The following is a 22667-nucleotide window of genomic DNA, read 5'->3' as shown; positions in this document are numbered from 1 at the left end:
AGAAACCACTATTTTGACAGTCAAAGAATTTTAATTTCGATAAAATAGTTTCTAAATAAAATTGGCATTAGCATTTTACAAATTATAAAAGTTTGACAATTGTTTAACAAAATTATCCCATTTTTCAGAAGAAAACAGAAAAAATTTGACAAACTTTGCATAATTGGTAAATTTTGTCAAACCTTTAGGATCTACTAATATTTGTCTGTTACTCAGAATTATGTTATTAAAATTAAAATATTTCGAGTGCTAAAATGATAATTTACCCAAAAAAAAAAAAAAAAAGCATATGCAAGATACAAAAGCAACCCCATATAATTACATGCGTACTCCACCTCCTAAATTTTGGATATAACCCTTGTGGTCCATGTAAGCCTGTGGTCCATATAGTTGAATTTCATGTTCCCAATCTACTTTTCTTGATCTTCTCTTTCTTATGAACTGAACACTTCTTGCCATTCATGATCCTCAAGCTTTGCCTTAACAAGTCAAATTCCCTCTCCTTTTTGTACTTCTCTTGCTCCAACGAATCGAGATGAGATTTTAATGCTTTGATTGTTTCTTCCTTGTCTTGAAGTTCTTTCTTCATAGTTTCCATTTGGATCTCCTTTTCCTCTGCCTTCCAATATAGACCGTCCCCTGCACACAATTAGGCAACAAAATTTAATTAATAGGCTCAACCAAATAATAACAAAATAAAACACAACCTGAATTTTAACTCGAGCTTTTATATAATTAATATAGCACCATACTCATTTTTAATATTGAAAGGTAAAAATCAAACACCAAACTACTACCCGCGCCAACTTTTCTGAGGATACTAATCTAAATCAAATAGAAACATCGCAAAATGATCAAAAGCTAGAGCCCTACAATTTTTGCTTTTTTTCTTATAAAAAAAAAGAAAAGTTTCTTTTTATGTTCTTTTATTCGTCGTCTGATAATCTTCTTAAAGTTTAAATCTGATGATAACAAATAATATGTGAACATAACAAAAATTAGAGTTTTTATATATATCATGCAACAAGAGTGATTTTTTCACACAGATTTATTATTAAAACAAATAAACACTAAAAATCATTCACTAAATTATCCATTATATATTTTATAAATACATATATAATTCTTTTGTGTATATATATTACACTTGTGGTTACATCAAACGTGATTATTATTAAAAATATTTACGAAAAAGGTAAATGAGAACATCACAAAAGTGATAAGTAAGTAATTATAAAATGAGGTGGACTAAGTTTTTTATTCAGGTAAAAAAATAAATCATTTCAAATTATTCGTGATTATCAACGTTCGGAATTGAGAAACAAGGACCAAAAATTTGGACTTGAGTAATGTAAAAAGGAAGATAGAAAATAAATATTTTTTTGGTAAATAATTGAGTGAAGAAAATGGAGTGAGAGGGGAAGGGAGATTATACCATGATATGTCCTGTGAATGAGGTCATCAAGCTCAGTCTTGATAGCAAGATAGAGATGCTTCCACTTCTCAACAGCTTCATCTCTTCTTACTCTCTCTTCTTTCATCTGTTCAACTAATAGCTTTGTCTCCATTTGCTCCCACTCTTTCTCATCACTACTACTTCTACTACCCTTCTTACTCTTCTCTTCCAAATCTCTTATCCTCTCTTCTTTCTCCTCAACCATCTTCCTTAGCATCTTCACTTCCTCCCTCATTCTTTTCCCTTCTTGTTTCCAATCTGCCTCCTTGAAAGTGAACACCATTATCTCTCTCTCGTAGCTCCTACTCTCCTTCTCCCTCTCATACATCACGTCCTTTATCTCTTCTTGGAGAACCATCACTTTCTCCTTCAAATTCGTTACATATTTTTCTGAGAATCTCCTCTTCCTAGTACTCTTACTAACACTGCCACCCATCTCAATTTGATTTGAGTGTGACTCTATGTAATGTAACCAACAATAATTAAGCTATCATTTGACGGTGCTCAACTGCTCATAATAATTGGTGTTGCTCTTATAGTCTATGTTTATGTGTGTGTGTGTGTGTGTGTGTAAGAGAGAAGAGAGATAATAATGATGGTGGGGATGGCATATAACATAGAGAGTACAAGCTAGACTTCTCTCCTCTGACGTGGAATACTATTCCAGTATTACGTTCTTACAAGTTAGAACTTAGAATATATTCATTGTATGGTTTAAAAATATTGTATAATTATTTACTTTTATATTTGTAATCATTAAAAGCTTAAATTTGTTAGAACTTAGAAGGTTCCCTAGTACTATAGTAGGATTAATTACTATTCTTTCAATTTTCCAGCCAGATAAGAATTCAAAGAAAAAAATCTTAAATCTCCTATGGTACTGGTATATATAAATTTTCTTCCTTCGGATATATATCAGACCAAAAAATATATAAAATAAATAAAAATATAATAAGATTTTAAATTTGTTGTTAAAGATCATTGTGGTGTATTCATCTTCCATAGAAGATGATACGACATACGACATTTTAAATTGAAACGCATTTCTTATTTTAGAAGATAAAAATACAATTAATTAGAAGAATATTTTTCGAGAATTTATCATATTTTAAAAAAATTTATATGAAAAATAAAATAGTAGTAGGTATAAATATTATTGAATATGAAATGACTCTAAAAGGTATATGCAAGAATTTTCACACTATAACATTGAAAGGAAATATATAACCTTTTTTTTTTCTGGTAAACAATTTTAGGGTATTTTGTGAACAACTTAAAGATAAGGGTCATAGTTTTGCTTATGATTCAATAATGGAGGGATGTAGTGAAATAAGGCTCGTGAATGGCACTTTCTAAGTAGGATTTTGCTCTAGACTAGACATATGGAGACCACATGATCCGGATGCTAATATAAATTGGGAAATGCTCATTCACATGCAAATATTTCATGGGAGCGTGGGGTAGATTTATTATGGCCCCTCCAATTATTTGACAATTTTATTGACTTCTACTAACTTGGTCCTACTCTTATAATTTTTCCAAAGAAATAAGGGGGAAAAAATAGTGTATATCAAGCATCCCAGCACAGTATTCCGTCACGCATTGATGGTACATAAATTTAATTCTCGTGATGTTTACTGAAAACAAATTAATTCAAATTAAACCACATAACTTAGGCCCTAAGTTAATTGAAAAATCAGTAATGGTATACCCAAGAAAATCAAGTAAAAAACTTGTCATCAACTAACGAGGCCCCACAAACAAGTTTAGTTAATCATTGATATGGTTTTTTAATTTAATTTATATACACATAATCTGGTGTATGGCTAATATATTCATTGGATACTTTATTTTATTATCAGTCCCTAAATATTTTCCATTGAAAATTAAGGGATGGAATAGCTGTCATCATTGGTGGTTAATTAGTCCTATGTGACAATTTTTACAGAAATAAAATAAAAATCTCATGCATACTTAGTTTAAGGGAAAAAAAAAGGTTTTTTGGAGGAACAATAGAATAAGCCATGTCCCATAAGTAGTCACATGAGTTGCACTTGAACCCCACACACATTTTAGGAGTGGTATGGAAAAAAGAAACATTAATTAAAGTATTAAATTAAACTATGAAAATAATGTTCATTGGAACAACTGTCAAGTTGTCTTACCTATATCTAATACGTGTTTTGTAGTGGTTTGCTAAAAACACTTTATGGTCCATACCAACTAGATTATTAGGCCACAACAAGAGCACATTCTGAGAGTGTGACAATATTCTCAAACTTATTATATCATGCGTCCTAAAGCTAGCGTGTATATGTTGAGATGGCATCCTATTTTTTAATTTTTATTTTTTATTTTTTCCAATTATTAATTACTTTATTTTTTAATTATGAAAAATACAAAAAAACATTAGAAAGATTTGACACTAACAAACATACCAAAATTAGAATATATTTCTACACTAAAACTAAATGTATGTAAGAAGACGTGCCTGCGATAAATTATCTATCAAAAACAGTTCTTACAATGGCATGAAAGACTCAAACCCATATGCGTGATGTTGTATACCTTTTGAATTTTGTCACCTATACCTTTTGTAATTGGCTATTAATTAATTCCTTTACTGTTCAATAAAATAACATTTCTATGCGTGATGTTGTATGTGTATTTTCGCATAGGACATTATCCTGATGGTACCAAAAATAAATAAATAAATAAATAAAAGAATAAAAATAAAAGAAAAATTAATGATGGTTTTAGGGGTTGCCAACTTTGGATTCCCTGCTTGAAAGGGACTTGTAGCATTCCTGATATTATGGCATTATAGTCAATTTTCCTTCCATTGGAAGGTCCAGTTTCATTAAATTGGGTTTGTGTCTCATTTCACTCTATTGGTATGGCACAAAAATGTGTCACACAGTTATTGTCCTTTGGTCATTTTTCATTGATATGGTCATGCTACCCAATTGTAACCTGGTAAAGAATAAAGCTATAAATATGTTAAAAGTGGGTAATCTAAATCAGTAAAAGTATAAATGATTCGGAAATAGAGGTCAGAAAAATGATTTCGATTTGGTACTATTTGGTCCTTGCTTTTGTGAAAACTAACGAGCTTCTAGTTATATATGTTCAATTATTTTATTGACACTTATAATTTTATTAAATTTATAATTAGATTTTTATATTTTATAAAAGTTCTATAATACTGACATAAAACATACATGCCATGATGTGCTTGCATTTTGTGCTGAGATGAAGACGCGTGTATGGAGCACCCCCTTCTCCATTTTTGCTTGGGAGAATGATTAGTTTTAATGCTCTATTTAGCGGGCTTGGTAGTATGGATCAGAGTGATGCAGAATTTTATAAACCATAAACTATTGATAAGTACATCGAATTACCTCAAATAATGTTATGGGAGTAGGTTATTGTTTACACAAAAATTAATGAATTAAATAAGGAATAGTCATTCCAGTTAGACAATAAAAAAATTAAAAATTTTAAAAACACTTAGCATACAGGGAATTTAACCAAAGCAATAATAAATGAGTGAGAAAATAATATTGTAAAACTCGATAAAATCGTAATTAATTAAGAAATAAATTAAATGTAAGTGGAAATGGTTGAAAATTTTAGTAATTATAATCAGACAATTTAAATATAATTTTTGGACCTAATAAATTTTTTGAGTCGAAAAACATAATTTTTTGCATAAAAATGCGCATCGATAATTTGACTGACAGCATCGGCTGAGATCTATCCAGCATTGCAGCTGAGAAAATTAATTATGAGTGAAAAATGTAAATAAAATAGAAATTATGAATTGAGAATGTAAAAATATTTAAAATACACATTAAAACACTAATTTTAAAAAATTTGTTCTAAAACTAGGCCAAACGGATTATATATGTGAACCTAGCCTAAATTGAGTTCAAACCCAACATATATGTACCTTACACTTAAAGCCATTCAGCAATCACAACCCTCATTTGTTGTGTTTGATGCTGAAATGAAAGAAGAAAGGTGAAGAAAGAAATCCTAAGCTTCATAAACACTAAAACCACTATAACTTTCTTTCCGGAGCTCCAATCGATGAGCCGTTTGTGGTGTATGTTATAAGTGCCGATTGGGGTTAGGTGTATGTTACAAGTGCGGGTTACCAGGACATGTATCAAGAAATTACCAACAAGGAGGGAGTCAAGATACGGGACAGTTGCGACAGTAAGATTGAAGTAATTGCAATAATCAGACTTAAAGGACAGTGCATGATTTTATAATACTACTTTTACAATAAAACTGGGAATGTCGAGCTTAGTATTAGACTTAGAACCAAAGCGGATGGTTCGAGTAGGGTTTGCTTTAAAAAAAATGCTTTGGGCTTTGAATACCTGATGAGTTTAGCAGATTAATACAAATGGATAAATGCCTGTGATGTAAACAGTTTTTCTGTTGAGATTGATATGTTGTGTTTGTTATTTAATTGGTTGATTTCTGGATTTTTGGTGAAACGGATTGAATCCGAAACTTTTAGTTCCCTTTGATTTAGATAGATAAGGAATGGTCCTAAATGATTGATTTGGAAACGTTGATTTGAAATGTTGGTTTTGATTCAGTTGAGGTTGAAAGGAAGGGACCTGTGACGGGTGGCAAACTTCAGCTTTTGAGGAGGTGCTGTCAAAATTTTCCCAAGAATTTGAAAGAGTGTTGGTTATGATTTTGAAAATGATTTTTGATTTGAGTAACTTTAACAAAAGAGATGTGTTTCTAATGCTTTTATAGATTATTAAAGAAAATCAGATTCCTATGATTTTGTTAACTTGTTATTTCAACTCATTTGATTTCTATAAATGAAGAGAGTTTTGATTCATTAGTCAAAGACTTTAAAACATCAATTTATATATAAATTTGAGGGTTTGGGAATAAGAAAGTAAGTCTGGAGATTATGCTTGGAGTTGAGCTGTGATTAGTGGTAATTGGCTTGACAGAGAGAGAGGATAAGGATGGAGTATGATTAAGGTAGGTGATAATTTTTGGTTGATTATAGTGATGTGAGTTGATGAGATGATGAAAGTAATGAACGAGGCTGTTGGTCGGCATTGGATGAATGATCGAGATTCTCGGAGATAAAGGAATCAGAGCGTGACAACGAAAGCGCGCTGAGTAAAAAGAACTTGGGACAACTATGCGTTGGATATAAAGGTAGACTACGCTCACGTTCTCGTGGTGGCGGATGGAATTTTCGAGGGCAAAAATTTCTGTTAGGGGGTAGAATGTGAAACCCAGTCAAACCGTAATTAATTAAATAATAAATTAAATAGGAGAGAATATGGTTAGAAAATTTAGTAATCGGAATTTGATCATTTAAATTTGATGTTTGGACTCAATGAATTTTTCTGAGTCAGAAAACATAGTTTTTTGCGCGCACTAAAAATTTGACCGGCAATATCGGTTGCGATCTGTCCGGTATTGGGGCTAAAAAATTAATTAGAAGTGAATAATTAAAAAAAATATAATTTGGGAAGATAGAAATATTTAAAATACGATTTAAAACTCTAATCTTAAAGGTTTTGGCCCAAAATTGGGCCAACAGGTTAAACCAAATGAACTGGGCCCACGTGGGCCCATGACCCAACATATATAAACATTAGTTAGGAGCACTCATTTACCCTAGGAAATGAGAGAGAGGCACAGCTATGGAGAAGAGAGGAAGAAGAGAGAATATCCTAACTCCATCAAACTTCAAATCACCATAACTTTTGATCCGAAACTCAGATTGACAACTTGTTTATGGCCACGTGTCCCCCTTTTCATCCTCTACAATTCTATCTAAGTTTTGTGGTGAGTATTTCAGTGTCCTCTACCCAGTTTTTGCTTTCCCCCTTAAATTCGAGTTTGATTATGGGTGTTGAGTAATTTTATGATTTTGGTTATTTAGGGGTACTCTAGTATGAGCCATGGGTAATATTCATCACAAACTTTAGTGGTTTAAGGTGAGAAACCCTCCAATCCTTGTGATTTATCATTTTCATGAACCCTAGGTTAATGTATATATGTGAAATTGATTATGTTAGTGTATTTGGTGATTTTGGTGCACAATTGGGAGGTTGGTATTGTTTGATGAGCTTTAGTGAGGCTTGGAGCTAAGGTTGGTGGAGACTTTCAAAGAAGAGGCTCAATTGGTTTGGCTCCAAGAGGTACGATTTAAGTTTCATTTAAGTACCATGTGGTGTGATAAGAATTCCTAGACTAGATGCCCCTAGGATTAAGTTTGGATTGTGTAAATGGTTGGTACTAATATGTATAGTTGATATGTAATGTAAATTAATGATTGGATTGAGAATTGTGTGAAATTGTATGTTTGGTGTGTTGAGAATTTAATGAATTGGATAATAAATATTGGTTTTTGAAATATGCATTTAAATTGTGAATTTGGGCCGGAGGCTGTGAATCTTAGGCCGGAAGCCGAAAAAAGGTACGGAAGGTAAGTGATGTGTGTATTGTGTGATGTCATATGAGATTGAATAGATATTGAATATTGAGTGTGTGAATAAATGAGAGGAATGTGGAATAATAAAAAATTAGGAATTTAGGAGTGGAAGGTGACGGAATTGAATTGAATTGTGTAGATGATGTAGGTTTGGTTTTGGTTGAGTAATTATGTGAATGTGGCTGGGTTGTGGTCATTTGGATGAGTCGAAATGAATTTGGCTTGTGAACATTAGAAAAATTGGTGATTTTTTTTTTACCAACTTTGGTGGTCTGTAACTCGACCCTTGGAGTTAGGAATTCTTCAAAACTGGATTTTTAAGAAAGTTTATTCAATGATTTTTTCAACGGTTCAGAAATGGTTGAAAAAGAAATTTTGTAGAAAAATTGATTTTTGAGTTTTTAAAGCCGAATTTCAGACTTCTAAGCCTCCAGCTTCAGCCTTTAAGTCCTAAATTTTTATAGTATACCTTGCAACAAGAAAAAGTTAGGAAATGTGATAACTTGTTGATAAAGAAAGACTTGGAGTAATGAATTGTGATTGAGGAAGTGCAGAAATGATGGTTTAAAAATGAATGTGACGTGTTTCCTCGGGTAGTAGGCAATGGCGTTGTCCACTTGCTTCGAGTATAAGATGGGGAAGGAGAATTATGATAAATGAGTTTAATTATGGAGTTTTGAATGAATGTATGTCTGCGATACCTAGGTAGTAGCAAGGATTGTGGTTCGTCTCGGTTACTCCGTGTCAATGGTTGAGATACCTGGGTAGTAGCAAAGATTGTGGTTCGTCCCGCTTGCTCTAGGTCAATGCTTGAGATACTTGGGTAGTAGCAAGGATGGTGGTTTGTCCCGCTTGCTCCAAGTCAGAGATTGTGACACCTGGGTAATAGCAGCAGTAGTGGTTATTCCACTCGCTCTAGGTTGAGCTTTTAAACACCCGTCTGGGTAGTAGCCGCAGTAGTGGTTGTTCCACTTGCTCTGGGTTAAGCGGGTAGTAGCAAAGGGGTTGTAGCTCAAACCCACTTATTCTTCATGGGTGTTTCTGTCCATGATTAGCTACCAGGACGTGTCGGATTTGCTATATAACTGACAGATGATATCATCAGCCATAGGGCAGGCATACATCAGTTGCATAAGTTTGAATTGTTTGGGTTTGCCTATTTGTTTTGGATTGCTATATCATATATGCTATGTTACCTGGTTATGTACTACTTGTTCTACTTGTACCCTATTGTATATTACTTGCATGTATTGCTTGTGTTTGTACAACTGAGAGGTCCCTCATGCTAGTGTCGGTTGACGCTGAGGGCTGTTCTTGATGAGATGAGTTGTTGATGTAATTGAATAATGATGATGATTATTGAGTGAGATAATTTGAGCTCCTTGGATAGACGTAGTGAAGTGATCTCACTTGCTCCAGGTGAGGATATGAAGTATTGATATAGAACTGCTGAGACGGAATAACAGGTGATGGCTTTGGCTTATGATTCTGATTCTGATTTGTTGGAGAGTTAGAAAGTTGAGAAGTATGAGGAATATGAATTAGATTTAGCATCCCCTTATGACAGTTGCCTGTTTATGGATTAGCGAAAACATAGGATGAATATTTGGTGAAAGAAAGTTTAGGATACTTAGTGAGTTTTTATTACAATGCATTGTATTTATTTAGCACTTTTATCGTACTGGGAACCCATGGGTCGGGGGTTCTCATTCTGTATATATCTCTTGTTTTTCAAATGTAGGTCCAGGTGGCAGCAGTGAGCTGTGATTTGTCTGAAAGACGGCGAAGACCTTTTAAGATCTCTTAATTACATTTTGCTTAGGTTCTCTCCGCTTTTGTTTTTAAAGAACTCATGCTACGTATTTAATCCTTTTAAAAATTTGCCTATAGAGGCCCTTGTCTATCATTTGGGAGAGATTAGGAGATATGGCTGTCAAACTGCTTTTATACTGTACCCTAGCCGGCCTAAACTTCGCAGGTTGCGACTAGTGGCTATCTACTTATGTTATATATCTATATATTGTCCTTCTCTTACTCTCCTTTATGCCTTTATCTGTATATCGCTTTCGACTTCACGCTCTATCTTTTAGTTGTTGATACATGAGTGATACGACTTCGCGATTTTATTTTTACTCTTTTCAAGCTTCTCGATTAATACTCCTTTTAATTTTAATTATAATTATGTATTAAAAATCTCCCTTGAGAGTCGTACTACCTTATTATCATTGACATATGAGTCGACCATAAGAATTTGAATGTTAGGGTGTTACAGTGAATTTGGGTCGGAGGCTGTGAATTTGGGCCAGATGCTGGGAAAAAAGATAAGGACGGTAAGTGATGATTGAATTGTGTGATAATGCATGAGATTGAATGGAGAATTTCTATAGAATGTGTAAAAATTGAAAAGATTGATGGAATAGTGAAAAATGAGGTTTTGAAATGTTGAATTAATGTATTTTAGTTGGAATGTGTAGATGAAGTAGGATTGGATTTGGTTGAGTGTGAATATGTGGATTGATATGGTTCGGGTTCATTTTGTTGATTGAAAATGGTTAAGGCTTGTGAATCTTTGAAAAATTGGTAAATTCTGTTTTTTGGTAAAAATAAATATTTGACCAACTTTGCCAGACGATTGATGATTAGATTTTTTATGGTTTAGAATTCACAAATAAATCCTCGTTGCAAGTATAGTTTCTAAACCAACTAAAATCATTTCATACAAAAATTTGGTTGTCACAAGTAACAAACCCCTAAAAATATAAATCAAAGTATTCAAACCTCGGGTCGTTCTACCTAGGAATTGCAATAAAGTGTTCTTGTTATTGGTTATGAAGTATGTTTGGGGTTTTGAGATAATAGACAAGAAATATAAATGGCAAAGGAGATAAACTAACAACTAACAAAGCTCTTGGCAAGGTATGAAAACTAGAAGTCCTATCCTCATTATCCTCCTCAATTGTGATGAGAATTGTCCATTGCTCCTACTTAGTTAACCTCTAACTTTGAAGGAAAGTCAAGTGGATGAATTAACTTGATTCCACAAGTCCTAGCCAAATCTTGATGAAAGACTAGCTTTAGTGGCATTCAAGTCAATTAGCAACTTCTAATTATCAATCAACAAAAGAATTAGATAACTCAAGAGTCATTAATTACTCAACAAAACCAAGAGGAACAAAATCTAATTCATAACTAAAAGAAGCATTTCATCAAACACATAGAAGGCAACAAAGGTAAACAACATGAATTACAAGAATTAAAGAGAGATCTAACTACCAAGGCAAGAGATCCACAATAGAAAACCAAATCAAACATGAAAAGACATGGAAGTCATAAATTGCATTGAAAGGGAAATAGAAATCTACATAAGAATTCATAAAGCAAAAGGAAAATCGAAGCAAGAGAAGAAGTAGATCTAAATCTAAGAAATTAACCTAAACCTAATCCTAATCCTAATTCTATAGAGAAGAGAGAGCTTCTCTCTCTAGAAACTAACTCTAACTACTTCTCTCACTAAACTATGTCCTAATGTGTGAAGTGATGTCAATTCCCCCTTGAATTCTGCCTTTAATAGCCTCAGAATTGAGTTGGATCTGGGCCTGGGAAGCCCATAATTTGCCTCCAGCATTTTGCCTTTAAGTGAGTCACGTGTGAGCATCGACGCGTACACGCCATGTACGTGTACGCATCGCTTGGCAATTTTCTATCCACGCGTGCGCGTCATGTGTGCGTACGCGTCGCCATGCGACTCCACAATCCACGCGCGTGCGCGTCTGCTGCGCGTGCGCATCGATCTCAGCATCCCAAATCCTTGTTTCTTCATGAGTTCTCCACTTGCATGCTTTTTCTCTTCATCTCTTTGATCCATTCCTAGCCTTTCCAATCTGAATTCACTAACAAACACATCAAGGCATCTAGTGGAATCAAAGGTGAATTAAATTTAGCTAATAAAGGTTCAAAAAGCATGTTTTCACACTTAAGCACACTTTAGGAGACAATCATAAAACCATGCTATTTCATTGGATAAATGTGGGTAAAAGGTGATAAAACCACTTAAAATAAGTACAAGATAAACCACCAAATTGGAGTTTATCAACGATTTACCTCATCATCACGTCCCTTGTTAGTTGGACGAAATATATAGTCTCGATCTGTCAAGAGCCCAAGTTAAAGGACTATCCGCCGAGAAACTGCAAGAGATTTGTCTATTGGACAAATCGGAGGCGCCGGGAGCCACTGTAGATGACAACAGCTTCGTATATTGTAGGAGGATATGGGATTTAACCCTGAAAAAGTTGAGTGCTGGGGCTTCTTGGTTGAGTGAGGTGAGACGTCAGAGAGAGATGACGGAGAGTCACTAGGTTAGCTTTTGTGACTTTTTTTTGTGGGGGGAGAGGAGGGAGAAGTGGATGACCTTTGATTTTTTATATTTTGTTGGTGATTGCTTCTCATGTTGTTAAAGATGGAAAAAAATTAAAAGAAGATAAAAATAAAAATTGTTTGGATATTTTTTTAAGAAAAATTACACTAAAGAACCGTTATGAAAAATTCACTATTAAAAAAGACTTTTAATATCAAAATTATTAAAAAGGATTAATTTTTTTTAATATTTATGATAGTTAAGAAAAAGAACTAAATCTTCAGAAAAATATCCTTAATTATTTTTTTATTTATTTCTTAGAATTTTATATTAATAAATTTTATTTCTCTTAAAGTTTAAGTAATTTTCATTATTTTTTCCATCTGTTTTTATTGTTAATGAGAGAAAAAAATGATGAAAAATCACAAAAAAATAAAAAATAATTAATTAATGAAAATTTTAGGCGATATAAAAATTATTAACATATAAATTATGAAAAATAAATAAAAAAATAATTAAAAATATATTTTTTTTATAAAAAGATTTGGTCATTCTTCTTAAATATGATACATGTTAAAAGAAAAATTAATTGTTATTAATAATTTTAGTATTAAAGGTCTTTTTTAATAATTAAATTTTTTTAACAGTCCTTTAAAATATTTTTTTCTTTTTTCTTATATGTGTGGGATGAATAATTTTTATAACATAAAAAAGAAAAGGTAAACTTGATTTAGATAATAATTATTTATATGTACTCTTCAATAAAATTTCTAATTAACCTACAAACCAAAAAAAGAATTTATTATATAAATTATTTTTATGTACAAAATGATTCATATATTTAAAAGGGGTTGAAAAAGAAAGATGATTGAAGTAACCAGATGCTAAAAAGAAATCAAGATCCGAATATGTTGATAACTTTTATTTCAATTAGGGTTGGGAATTTATGTTTGTAGTTGGGCCTAAATACTTATCTTCTTCATTTTTCATTTTGTGATTAAAATTATTATCTCTCATTCTTTTTTTTTTTTGCAAATTAAAAAAATGTTACACCACTAACAATATATATTATTTTTAAATAATATTTGATTAACTGTAAATGCTAAAGAGTAAATTTCAAATATTAAACTCTAAATCTTAAATCTTAATGGTATAAAAATAAATTGTCAAATAATTTTGATAAAAAATATTAATTTTCTAATTTTTTTTTCAAGTTATTAGATGTAAATTAAAAATTAGTTACTAAATTAATTAAATATATTTTATAAATAGTAAAATAGTAAATACTAAACATAAAAATTTTAGATATTTTATATCTCCCCTTTGATAAAAAACTAATTTGTAAATAAACAAAACCAAATTATTCAAATATAAATTTATCACATATATAAAATAGTTTGATATAATAATAATAATAATAATAATAATAATAATAATAATAATAATAATAATAATAATAATAATAATAATAATGAACAATTCATATTATGTGACAAATAATCTCAAAAGTTTTTTTTATCACCATTTTAAAAAAAGAAATACAGGAACAAAATATTGTTATTTATTCTAATAAATTTAATTTCTACTAATCCTAATTATAATCTTTAGAAGTATCAAAAATCTAACCACTAATACTAATAATTATTTAAACAAACAATCATGAATTATGAATTTATTAAAAAGAATATGCATAATAAACAATATAAAAAAATAAAATATACAAAAATTAAATCAATAATAAAATATAAAAAAACCAAAATAAATATAAAAAAATATAAATATAATAACGGTGATTAAAAAATTTCTTTTTATATTTTAAAATAATTGATAAAATAATGTAAATAATAACTATATTTTTTAAGTTAAGGAAGAGATTACAAAATTTGAAAAAATAAAGTCATATCTGATAATATGAAATTGGCATTAATAGTTGGAGTATGTTGCAAAATAATTGATCCTTATAAAGAAGAAAAAAAGTTTAAATATAAAATTAAAATTATGGGAAGATAAAAAAAATTAAACAGGTAGATTAATAAATTTCACATACTAATATATTCAAACTCAAAATGAAGAGATATATTAGAAATAGAAAAAATATCAAACAATAAAACATAGAGATCCTGCCAATAATAATAATTGAACACTGATTTTATAATATTAAATTATTAATAAATATCTGTAATGGAATGATGTAAATTTTAATTAAACCAAAAAATGAATATTAAAAAATTGACATTTTTTATTTTCAACTTGTTGTTCTCTCTTTTTGTTTAAATATTTTTTTATATAATCTTGCAGTAGGATAAGATTGAGACATTTTTATCAAATTTTAACCAAGTCAAAGATTAACCTTTTCTAACTGCATAAATTTATATGGAGAGTAACCTGATACCTAATTCATGAATTTTACCAAAAAAAAGATTAACATAAAAATGATAATATATATATATATATATATATATATATATATATATATATATATATATATATATATTTCAGTCCAATAAATTATAAGTGCTAGCACTTTTAATAGCCTACCACGTGAAGATCATATCTCTCTATTCATGATTCATGTAAAAGCATCGTTTTTACACAGTACTTGAATTTCATTGTTAATATTGTTGCCGTGTACGAAAAGAATACACAAAATAATATAACTATAAAATAAATGTTTATTTAATTATCAATAACAAAAAAATTATGACTATGTTAAAGTAGAACCATAAATATAATTATCATCTAATATGTTAATTAATACTATAACATGAAACTTAAAACACATCATAACTTAAATTAATATCTGAATAATAAAAAAAATACCATATCAAGGTAGATTTATAAGATATAGCAATCATTCAAGATGTTAATTAACACAATAAATAAAAAAAACATCATATTAATTTGATTATTAACACAAAAAGAAAAAAGATAACCAAATAGTTGACATTTGTTTACAACAATTGTTCACACCTTATATTAAAAAGTACATAAATTAATTAAGAAGTTCACATATCATATATATTTTAAATTTTAGATTATGAAAAACCTAGGATTTAAAATAGAATACATATCCCAAAGCTAACACAAGAAAGTTTTGAACCACCTGAATAATTACTTTCTAGTTACAGAAACCTAAATTAGATGATCTTATTTTAAAATCCTCTTAAATACACATAAATATCCAGTTTTAAGTTTATGCATTTTCACAAAAAATTTTCATTTAGGGCTAATTTTGTACTCTTGTTTCTTGCCTTTACTTTTCAACACATTCATTGCAAAGGTTTTAGTAATCTCTGAGTTTTTAACAATAAACTTTCAATGTTCTAATGTTAAGTAGTAACCTAACAAATTCATAGGAAATATACCGTGTAAAAAAGAAAAAATTAGAAATAGTTGATAAAAAATAAAGTAATCAATAAGTATGAAACTATAATTATACAGACTTACAAATCGATTAGCTTTCACATCACACTTAGTCAAGGTCTTGCTGTGATATCCAACAACATATATGTATATTTCAATGTTAATTTATAGAAAAAATATAACGAAACTAAAAATAATAACAATGAAAAATGTAAGATAAGCTTATACAAGATATTGTGAAATGAAAACTGATTCTTGAAATCAATACACTTTGAACGTAACAAACTTATCAACCAATTATGTTATATCAAGAGTGACAAAATTAAGAACACATGTAACACCAATCTAATATTAAACCAGAAAAAAATTAATATACCCTCTTTTTTTGTTATTGATCTCTTCTTGACAGTACATTTATTGGAATTGTTCTTGACAATTCTTTGCACACCAGAACTACAAGTGTAATTAATAAAAAAAATGAACAAACTAAAAAACAATGAAAAAATAAATAGACAATAGAAGAAGTAAATAATAACATTATATTACACAATGAATTACAGACATATTTTGAAATAAATATGTTAATAAATACAGTAATTGAAATATAAGATGTATAAAACTAACAATAATTAAAAAAATTGTAAATTCTAACCTTTTCATATTTCCGTGGATCCCATTATCTTCTATACCAGAAGGAGTTAAAGAATAATTTGAACAACAGACAAACTCACCCGATGAGATTATTGTCCGTCAATCAATTTTCGAGAATATGAAAGACTACACTAGCTTTGATGAGGTATGGTAATAAACTGATTTAATTTTTTGTTTATGTGCATCTATAATTATATTGTACTAACTAAGTTCATACACATAGCATTTATAAGCTCATATACATAACATCCATAATTACATACAACTAACATCTAAAATTTAAATTCATGTTTATTAGATATTACATCCATACACATATTATTTTTTAGTTATTGCATAAGTAACTATCAAATTAACACAGATTTTTTAAATTTTTTCATCATTGAATTTGAAAAAATGTCAAATTCTTAAATTAATTTATTCAATTGATAAATTTACTCATAACATCCATAAATTCATGCGCATAACATCGATAATTTCATATTAATAAAATCCATAATTTTGTACTCATAATATTCATAATTTCATACATATGATGTCTATAATTAATAAATTTTTATAATTAATATTACTAAATTTTAAACTATGTGTCTTATTGTATTTTTCAAATTATCTCACATGTGCATTAACAGGTCATGATTTTAATTATTTTAATATTTTTTATTTAATATTCATATGTTTGCTTATTTATTGATTTTAACATGACGAGTTGATAATTATTTTTAAAAATTTATTTTTAATTTTTTTATATCTTATCTTTTATTTTTTATTTTCTAATAGTTTATATGTAAAATATGAATTGTACAGTAGAAGTTGTTAAAATTTTAAAATTTAACCTCCATAATTTCTGCAGGAAAATTATATTTTAATGGATAATAATGTGAGTGAGGAATTTTAGGGATTTAATTTAGAAGAAACTGAAATTGATTTTGGAAAGAACATTAATGACTCCAAGCACACAGAAAAATAATAGGTGATAAGGATAGTAAGTGATAAGAAGGTGTATATCACTTGCTTATCAAGAGAATGAAAATTTTTATATGACATTTTTATATTGTAATTAATTTTTGGCTACCTAGCACTCCTCTAAAAAAAAGAAACTTATCACATATATTTAATTTATTATGATAAATTTTATTAATTCAGTTATATATAATTTATCTATTTTTCACATGGTTATTAGAAAAGGACAAATTATATATTAATCTAAATGTGTACCGTCCTTTGTATGTACGAAATATAATTCTTGATTTTTTATCATTTCGCTAATGCTGTCTTATGCCAAAAAAATGCCTAAATCAACTCAATTCAGTATATTTATAACATATATAATAAGAAATCGTTAATGGAAAACAAAAATAATAAAATATCAATCTTTTGCGATCACTTCTACATGCAACAAGACTCATGGTAAGAAAATAGTACGTAAAAAACCTGTTTTAGCTATCTGCAAACAAATACAAAAAAAAAGACTAAGAGTATTGGTTGAAAATATACAACCTTGCAGACTGGGAAGAATCATAGCAGGAAAAAAATAATGATGCATGGTAACAAAAACAGTAACCAGGTTTAAATCTTAAGATAGTGCACATTTTTTAGTTACAAAGGTTTTGACTAATGAGCTACCTAATATTTTCAAATTAGTATCTTTTATTTTCTGATAGAACATGCTATCAAAAAGAGTTATCATAGGAGATAATCAAGTACGATGTATTCTGTAAAGTCATAAATATGGTCAACAATATAACTAAAGTGGGTTTAGAAACTTAAAACTTTCTCCTACCTTTAGGATTATTTTTTTAGTGTTAAAAATGTATTAAATTCTTTGTTCAATATTTTTTTTATTTGATACAATATAGTAATACCAAATTAGTTAATTTCATACGGCCAATACAACCTTAGTGAAATAGAATTAATCAATTTGCTAAAAAAAAAATTAATACAAAAATTTTTTTTTGTTATTATCTTTTAAACTTCTCTCATGTTATTATGTTATATTTTAGTATGCTACCTTAAATTTAGCTTACTAATAAAGATAATTACCAAAATTGACACCTATCCACATCTCACAACTTGGTAACAAAAAACATAAACAAAAATAACTTAATAAGAATGAGATGTTGCACTCAACCAAGAATGAGACATGCCTTGTTTTAGAAATCAAATGTTTCTTTCTTTTGACTTAAATTGGGAGCTAAGGTTTCATTGAATGATACATGGCTACATGCATGTCCAAATATATGACGATATCTTATATTGGTTCACAATAAGATTCAGCATCATGTTAGGCCAACAGAAATACTAATTTTAGGAAGAAAATAATCAGAAAGCATATTTGAAGTAAATAGTCTCGATCTGTCAAGAGCCCAAGAAAAAGGACTATCCGCTGAGAAACTGCCAGAGATTCATCTGCTGGACAAATCGGAGGCGCCGAGAGCCACTGTAGATGACGAAAGCTTCATATGTTGTAGGAGGATATGGGGTTTAACCCTGAAAAAGTTGGGTGGTGGAATTTTTTGGTTGAGTGAGGTAAGACGTCAGAGAGAAATGACGGAGGGTCACTAGGTTAGCTTTTGTGACGTTTTTTTTTTTTTTTTTGTAGGCGGAGAGAAAGAAAAAGTGGGTGACATTTGATTTTTTATATTTTGTTGGTCATTGCTTCTCATGTTGTTAAAGATGGGAAAAATTAATGGAAGATAAAAATAAAAATTTTTTGGATTTTTTTTAAGAAAAACTACACTAAAGGATCGTTATGAAAAATTAATTATTAAAAAAGATTTTTAATATCAAAATTATTAAGAATGACTAAATTTTTTTAATATTTATGATAGTTAAAAAGAAGTACTAAATCTTGAGAAAAATATATCTTTAATTATTTTTTTATTTATTTCTTAGAATTTTATATTAATAAATTTTATTTCGCCTAAAGTTTAAGTAATTTTCATTATTTTTTTCATTTTTTTCCTATTGTTAATGAGATAAAAAAAATGATGAAAAATCACAAAAAAATATAAAAAAATAAATAAATAATTAATGAAAATTTTAGGTAATATAAAAATTATTAACATATAAATTATGAAAAATAAATGAAAAAATAATTAAGAATATATTTATTTTTTTATAAAAATATTTGGTCTTTCTTCTTAAATATGATATATGTTAAAAGAAAAATTAATTGTTATTAATAATTTTGGTATTAAAGGTCCTTTTTAATAATTAAATCTTCCTAACAGTCCTTTAAAGTAATTTTTTCTTTTTTCTTATATGTGTCGGATGAAAAATTTTTATAACATAAAAAAAGAGAGAGGTAACTTGATTTAGATAATAATTGTTTATATGTACTCTTCAATAAAGTTTGTAATTAACTTACAAACTAAAATAAGAATTAAATATATGAATTATTTTCACGTACAAAATAAAATTTTAAATTTTATCAAATTAAGATGGCATTTGAAAAGTTAAAATATCTTATTTTTTTAAAAATTATTTAATAAATAAATTAAATTTTATGAGAATAAAAATTATAATTTAATCTAAGGAAAATATATAGTTATAATAATGGTATAAGAATTGAAAATTAAAAAATACAAATTGCATCAAAATTGTCATTAATAAATTGAATTTTATAAGAATGAAAATTATAATTTACTATGAACCTTATCAAGAATATTAAACCACTAGAGTATTGAATTTTGCCATTTTATATTACTTAAGTCATATATTTTTATGTTCTTGGACAACTGATACAAATTATATGTACCTACTCAATTACAAATATTTGGAATTAATAAAAAAAATAAATTACATGTAATGGATAACATCAATTAAATCTGATTTTTTATTGTACAAAATTACATCCATTGAATGTCTAAAAAAATTAAGAGAAAAAGGGAAAATAAAGATTTTTCAAACAACATGATATAAGCACCATGATAGTGCAGATTTAGAAATCATTATAATGAGTGGTTTTGACTCTAGCACACAGTTTTACAAAAAACAACACAATAAAAAATTCTATTTATACCAAATACTCTTGCAACCACTCCATTCATCCAAAACCTGATAAAAAGTAGCTGAGTTTTCAACCCTCTCTAACTTTGTCGAGCGATAAAAATGGTTGTCTGTATGAACTCAACATGCAAACAATCAAATGGGAAACAAGGTAAGTACTCTAGTTGATATATATCTTTTACTTTTTTTTTTCAATCATGTAATATATATTCTTTTATAATTTTTTAAATCTATTGATAATATGGGAAAAAACTACATCAGAAAGAGCAAAGTAGATGTGACCAAGCATGACACTGTAGTTTCTTTGATTAAAATAAACAGTAAGATCTCAAATTAATTTATGTTTATTTCTTTTGCATGCATAATACTTATAGCATGTGATATATAAATAATTCTATTATGTTGTAACACCCTACCACACAGAGTTTTACACCTAGGATGTAAAACAGAGGTGATGAGGCGCTACGACCTCTAAAAATAAAATTTAGTAAATATAGTATTGCAAAAATGATTATAACTAGGAGCCTTTGAAAAAAAAGGAGGGTAATTCAAACCGATAAATCGAAAAGCACAACATTCCGATCGATAACGTAAATGAACATATAAAGAGTAAGCTAACGCAAAGAGATATACAAAGAAGTGCCAAGATACATATATCAAGACTCGGGACTCGGCTTGCGAAAATAACCGGCCCGAGCGTAATAGTATATATACATAGATAGAGGAACTACCCAACATAAAGCCCCAAGCACAAGATACAAAACCTGTTTCTCCAAAATAACCTCTAAGAGGAGATAATACAAAATACATATGAACAGTGGAGAACACAAGTATCTAAACAAGTATATAATGATAAAAATAAAACCACAAGAGCTAAGAATCTTTGCCAAAAAAAAGTCTCCAGCATACCTCAGCAAGAAGCCTCACGTCCTGCATTTGAAAACTACAAAATCTGCATGGGTGAGAACCGGAGGTTCTCAGTATGGTAACAGTGCCCAAATATCTAATATGTAATGTCCTGGGAAAGCCGAAAGCAATCCTAGAACTTCCAGTTCATAATCAAAGCATATAAATGTACTAAACCATAAGAAAGTGAAAATAGGCGACTAATTAATGATCTTCAGTCTATCTAAATATCCCTTTTCCAAATTCTTCAAACCTCCCAACCGCCATCAGTAATTCCATATGCAAAACACAATTATATCAAGCAAGAAAATGCACAAGTAGGAAGCAGATAAGACAGTTAGACAAGTAGTAAGTAATGATGTAATCAATTAGACATTCCAAACAAATCACATATAATGCATATGATGCATGTCTGTCTTAGTGGTTGATGAGTCTCATCTGTCAGTTACAAAGCCAACCCGACATGTCCTGGTAGCTAACCATTGGATAGAACACCAAACATGGAGCAAGTGGGACAACACCACCACTCTTGTATCTTACCCGCGTACCCAGAGCAGGGGACAACTTCACCCTGCCTCTTACCCAGGCAGTGTTACATTTTTTGCCCGGAGCAAGCGGCAACAGAATACAGCCCTTGCGTCTTACCCGCAGCCTTTCCGGAGCAAGTGGATAACACCACTGCATCTTACCCAGAGTTACATACAAAAGCATACTTTCATTATCATTACCATTCATTTATTCATACATTCATTCTCAATACATACCCGAAGCAAGTGGGTAACACCACTGCATCTTATCTGAAATTCTCGCCTCTTACCCGGAGCAAGTGATTAACACCACTGCGTCTTACTCGGAGTCACATCACAATCAGATCCAAGTCCATTTTTCTTATTATTCCAATTCCTTCATGATCACTAACTCGTTAATTCATTTTTCATACATTCTCAACATCTCTACACTTCTTAATCATATACCCGGAGCGAGGGGTCATTTCCCACCGCCTCTTACCCAGCACCTCTATCTCATTGAATCAAAGGCATATACATATTCCACACTAACAGATAATCCTCCTCATTCATCCACTAATAAAATTCTCATTAGTAATCATTAATCATCAACAATACTAAAATTCACAACATTAATCATCAACTCATCATAATATCCCATTTCTTCCTCCACAAGTTACCTTTACCCCCAACTTACTCTCATCCACTAGGCCTCCTATATCAATTTAAGATTTAAAGGATGAAATTGAAGGTTTATGAACGTGAAATAACATCTCAGAAGGTTACAAGCTTGTTGGGAATGTGAAGAGCTTGAACATAAAAGCTTTAAAAGAGAATTGGGTCGCATGCGTACGCATAGGGTTGTGCGTGCGCATGCCCAGAAGTATTTTTAAAAGTGTGCGTACGCACAGAAAGCAAAATCTCCAAGGT

At 29.6% G+C, this 22667-nt stretch overlaps 1 protein-coding gene across 1 annotated transcript; it reads right to left on the bottom strand.

Moving 5' to 3' along the window:
* Positions 1-200: 200 nt before the first annotated feature.
* LOC112743800 (uncharacterized) lies at positions 201-2129 on the bottom strand. Its single transcript, XM_025793146.3, has 2 exons — positions 1436-2129; positions 201-639 (listed from the first exon to the last, which is right to left on the bottom strand). The coding sequence occupies exons 1-2, from the start codon at positions 1890-1892 to the stop codon at positions 398-400; spliced, it is 699 nt and encodes a 232-aa protein (XP_025648931.1). The 5' UTR covers positions 1893-2129; the 3' UTR covers positions 201-397.
* Between the last annotated feature and the right edge of the window lie 20538 nt (positions 2130-22667).

Source organism: Arachis hypogaea, chromosome 2 (genome assembly GCF_003086295.3).
Source record: "Arachis hypogaea cultivar Tifrunner chromosome 2, arahy.Tifrunner.gnm2.J5K5, whole genome shotgun sequence".
In the NCBI taxonomy this organism is placed as follows: Eukaryota; Viridiplantae; Streptophyta; class Magnoliopsida; order Fabales; family Fabaceae; genus Arachis; species Arachis hypogaea.
This window is presented reverse-complemented; position numbering and strand designations above follow the sequence as displayed.

Excerpts from the sequence above, each read along its gene's own strand:
- LOC112743800 (XM_025793146.3), bottom strand. The coding sequence starts at position 1,892 with ATGGGTGGCAGTGTTAGTAAGAGTACTAGGAAGAGGAGATTCTCAGAA. Across the intron at positions 640-1,435 it reads CATTCACAGGACATATCATG|GGGACGGTCTATATTGGAAG; the intron begins GTATAATCTCCC and ends AATTGTGTGCAG.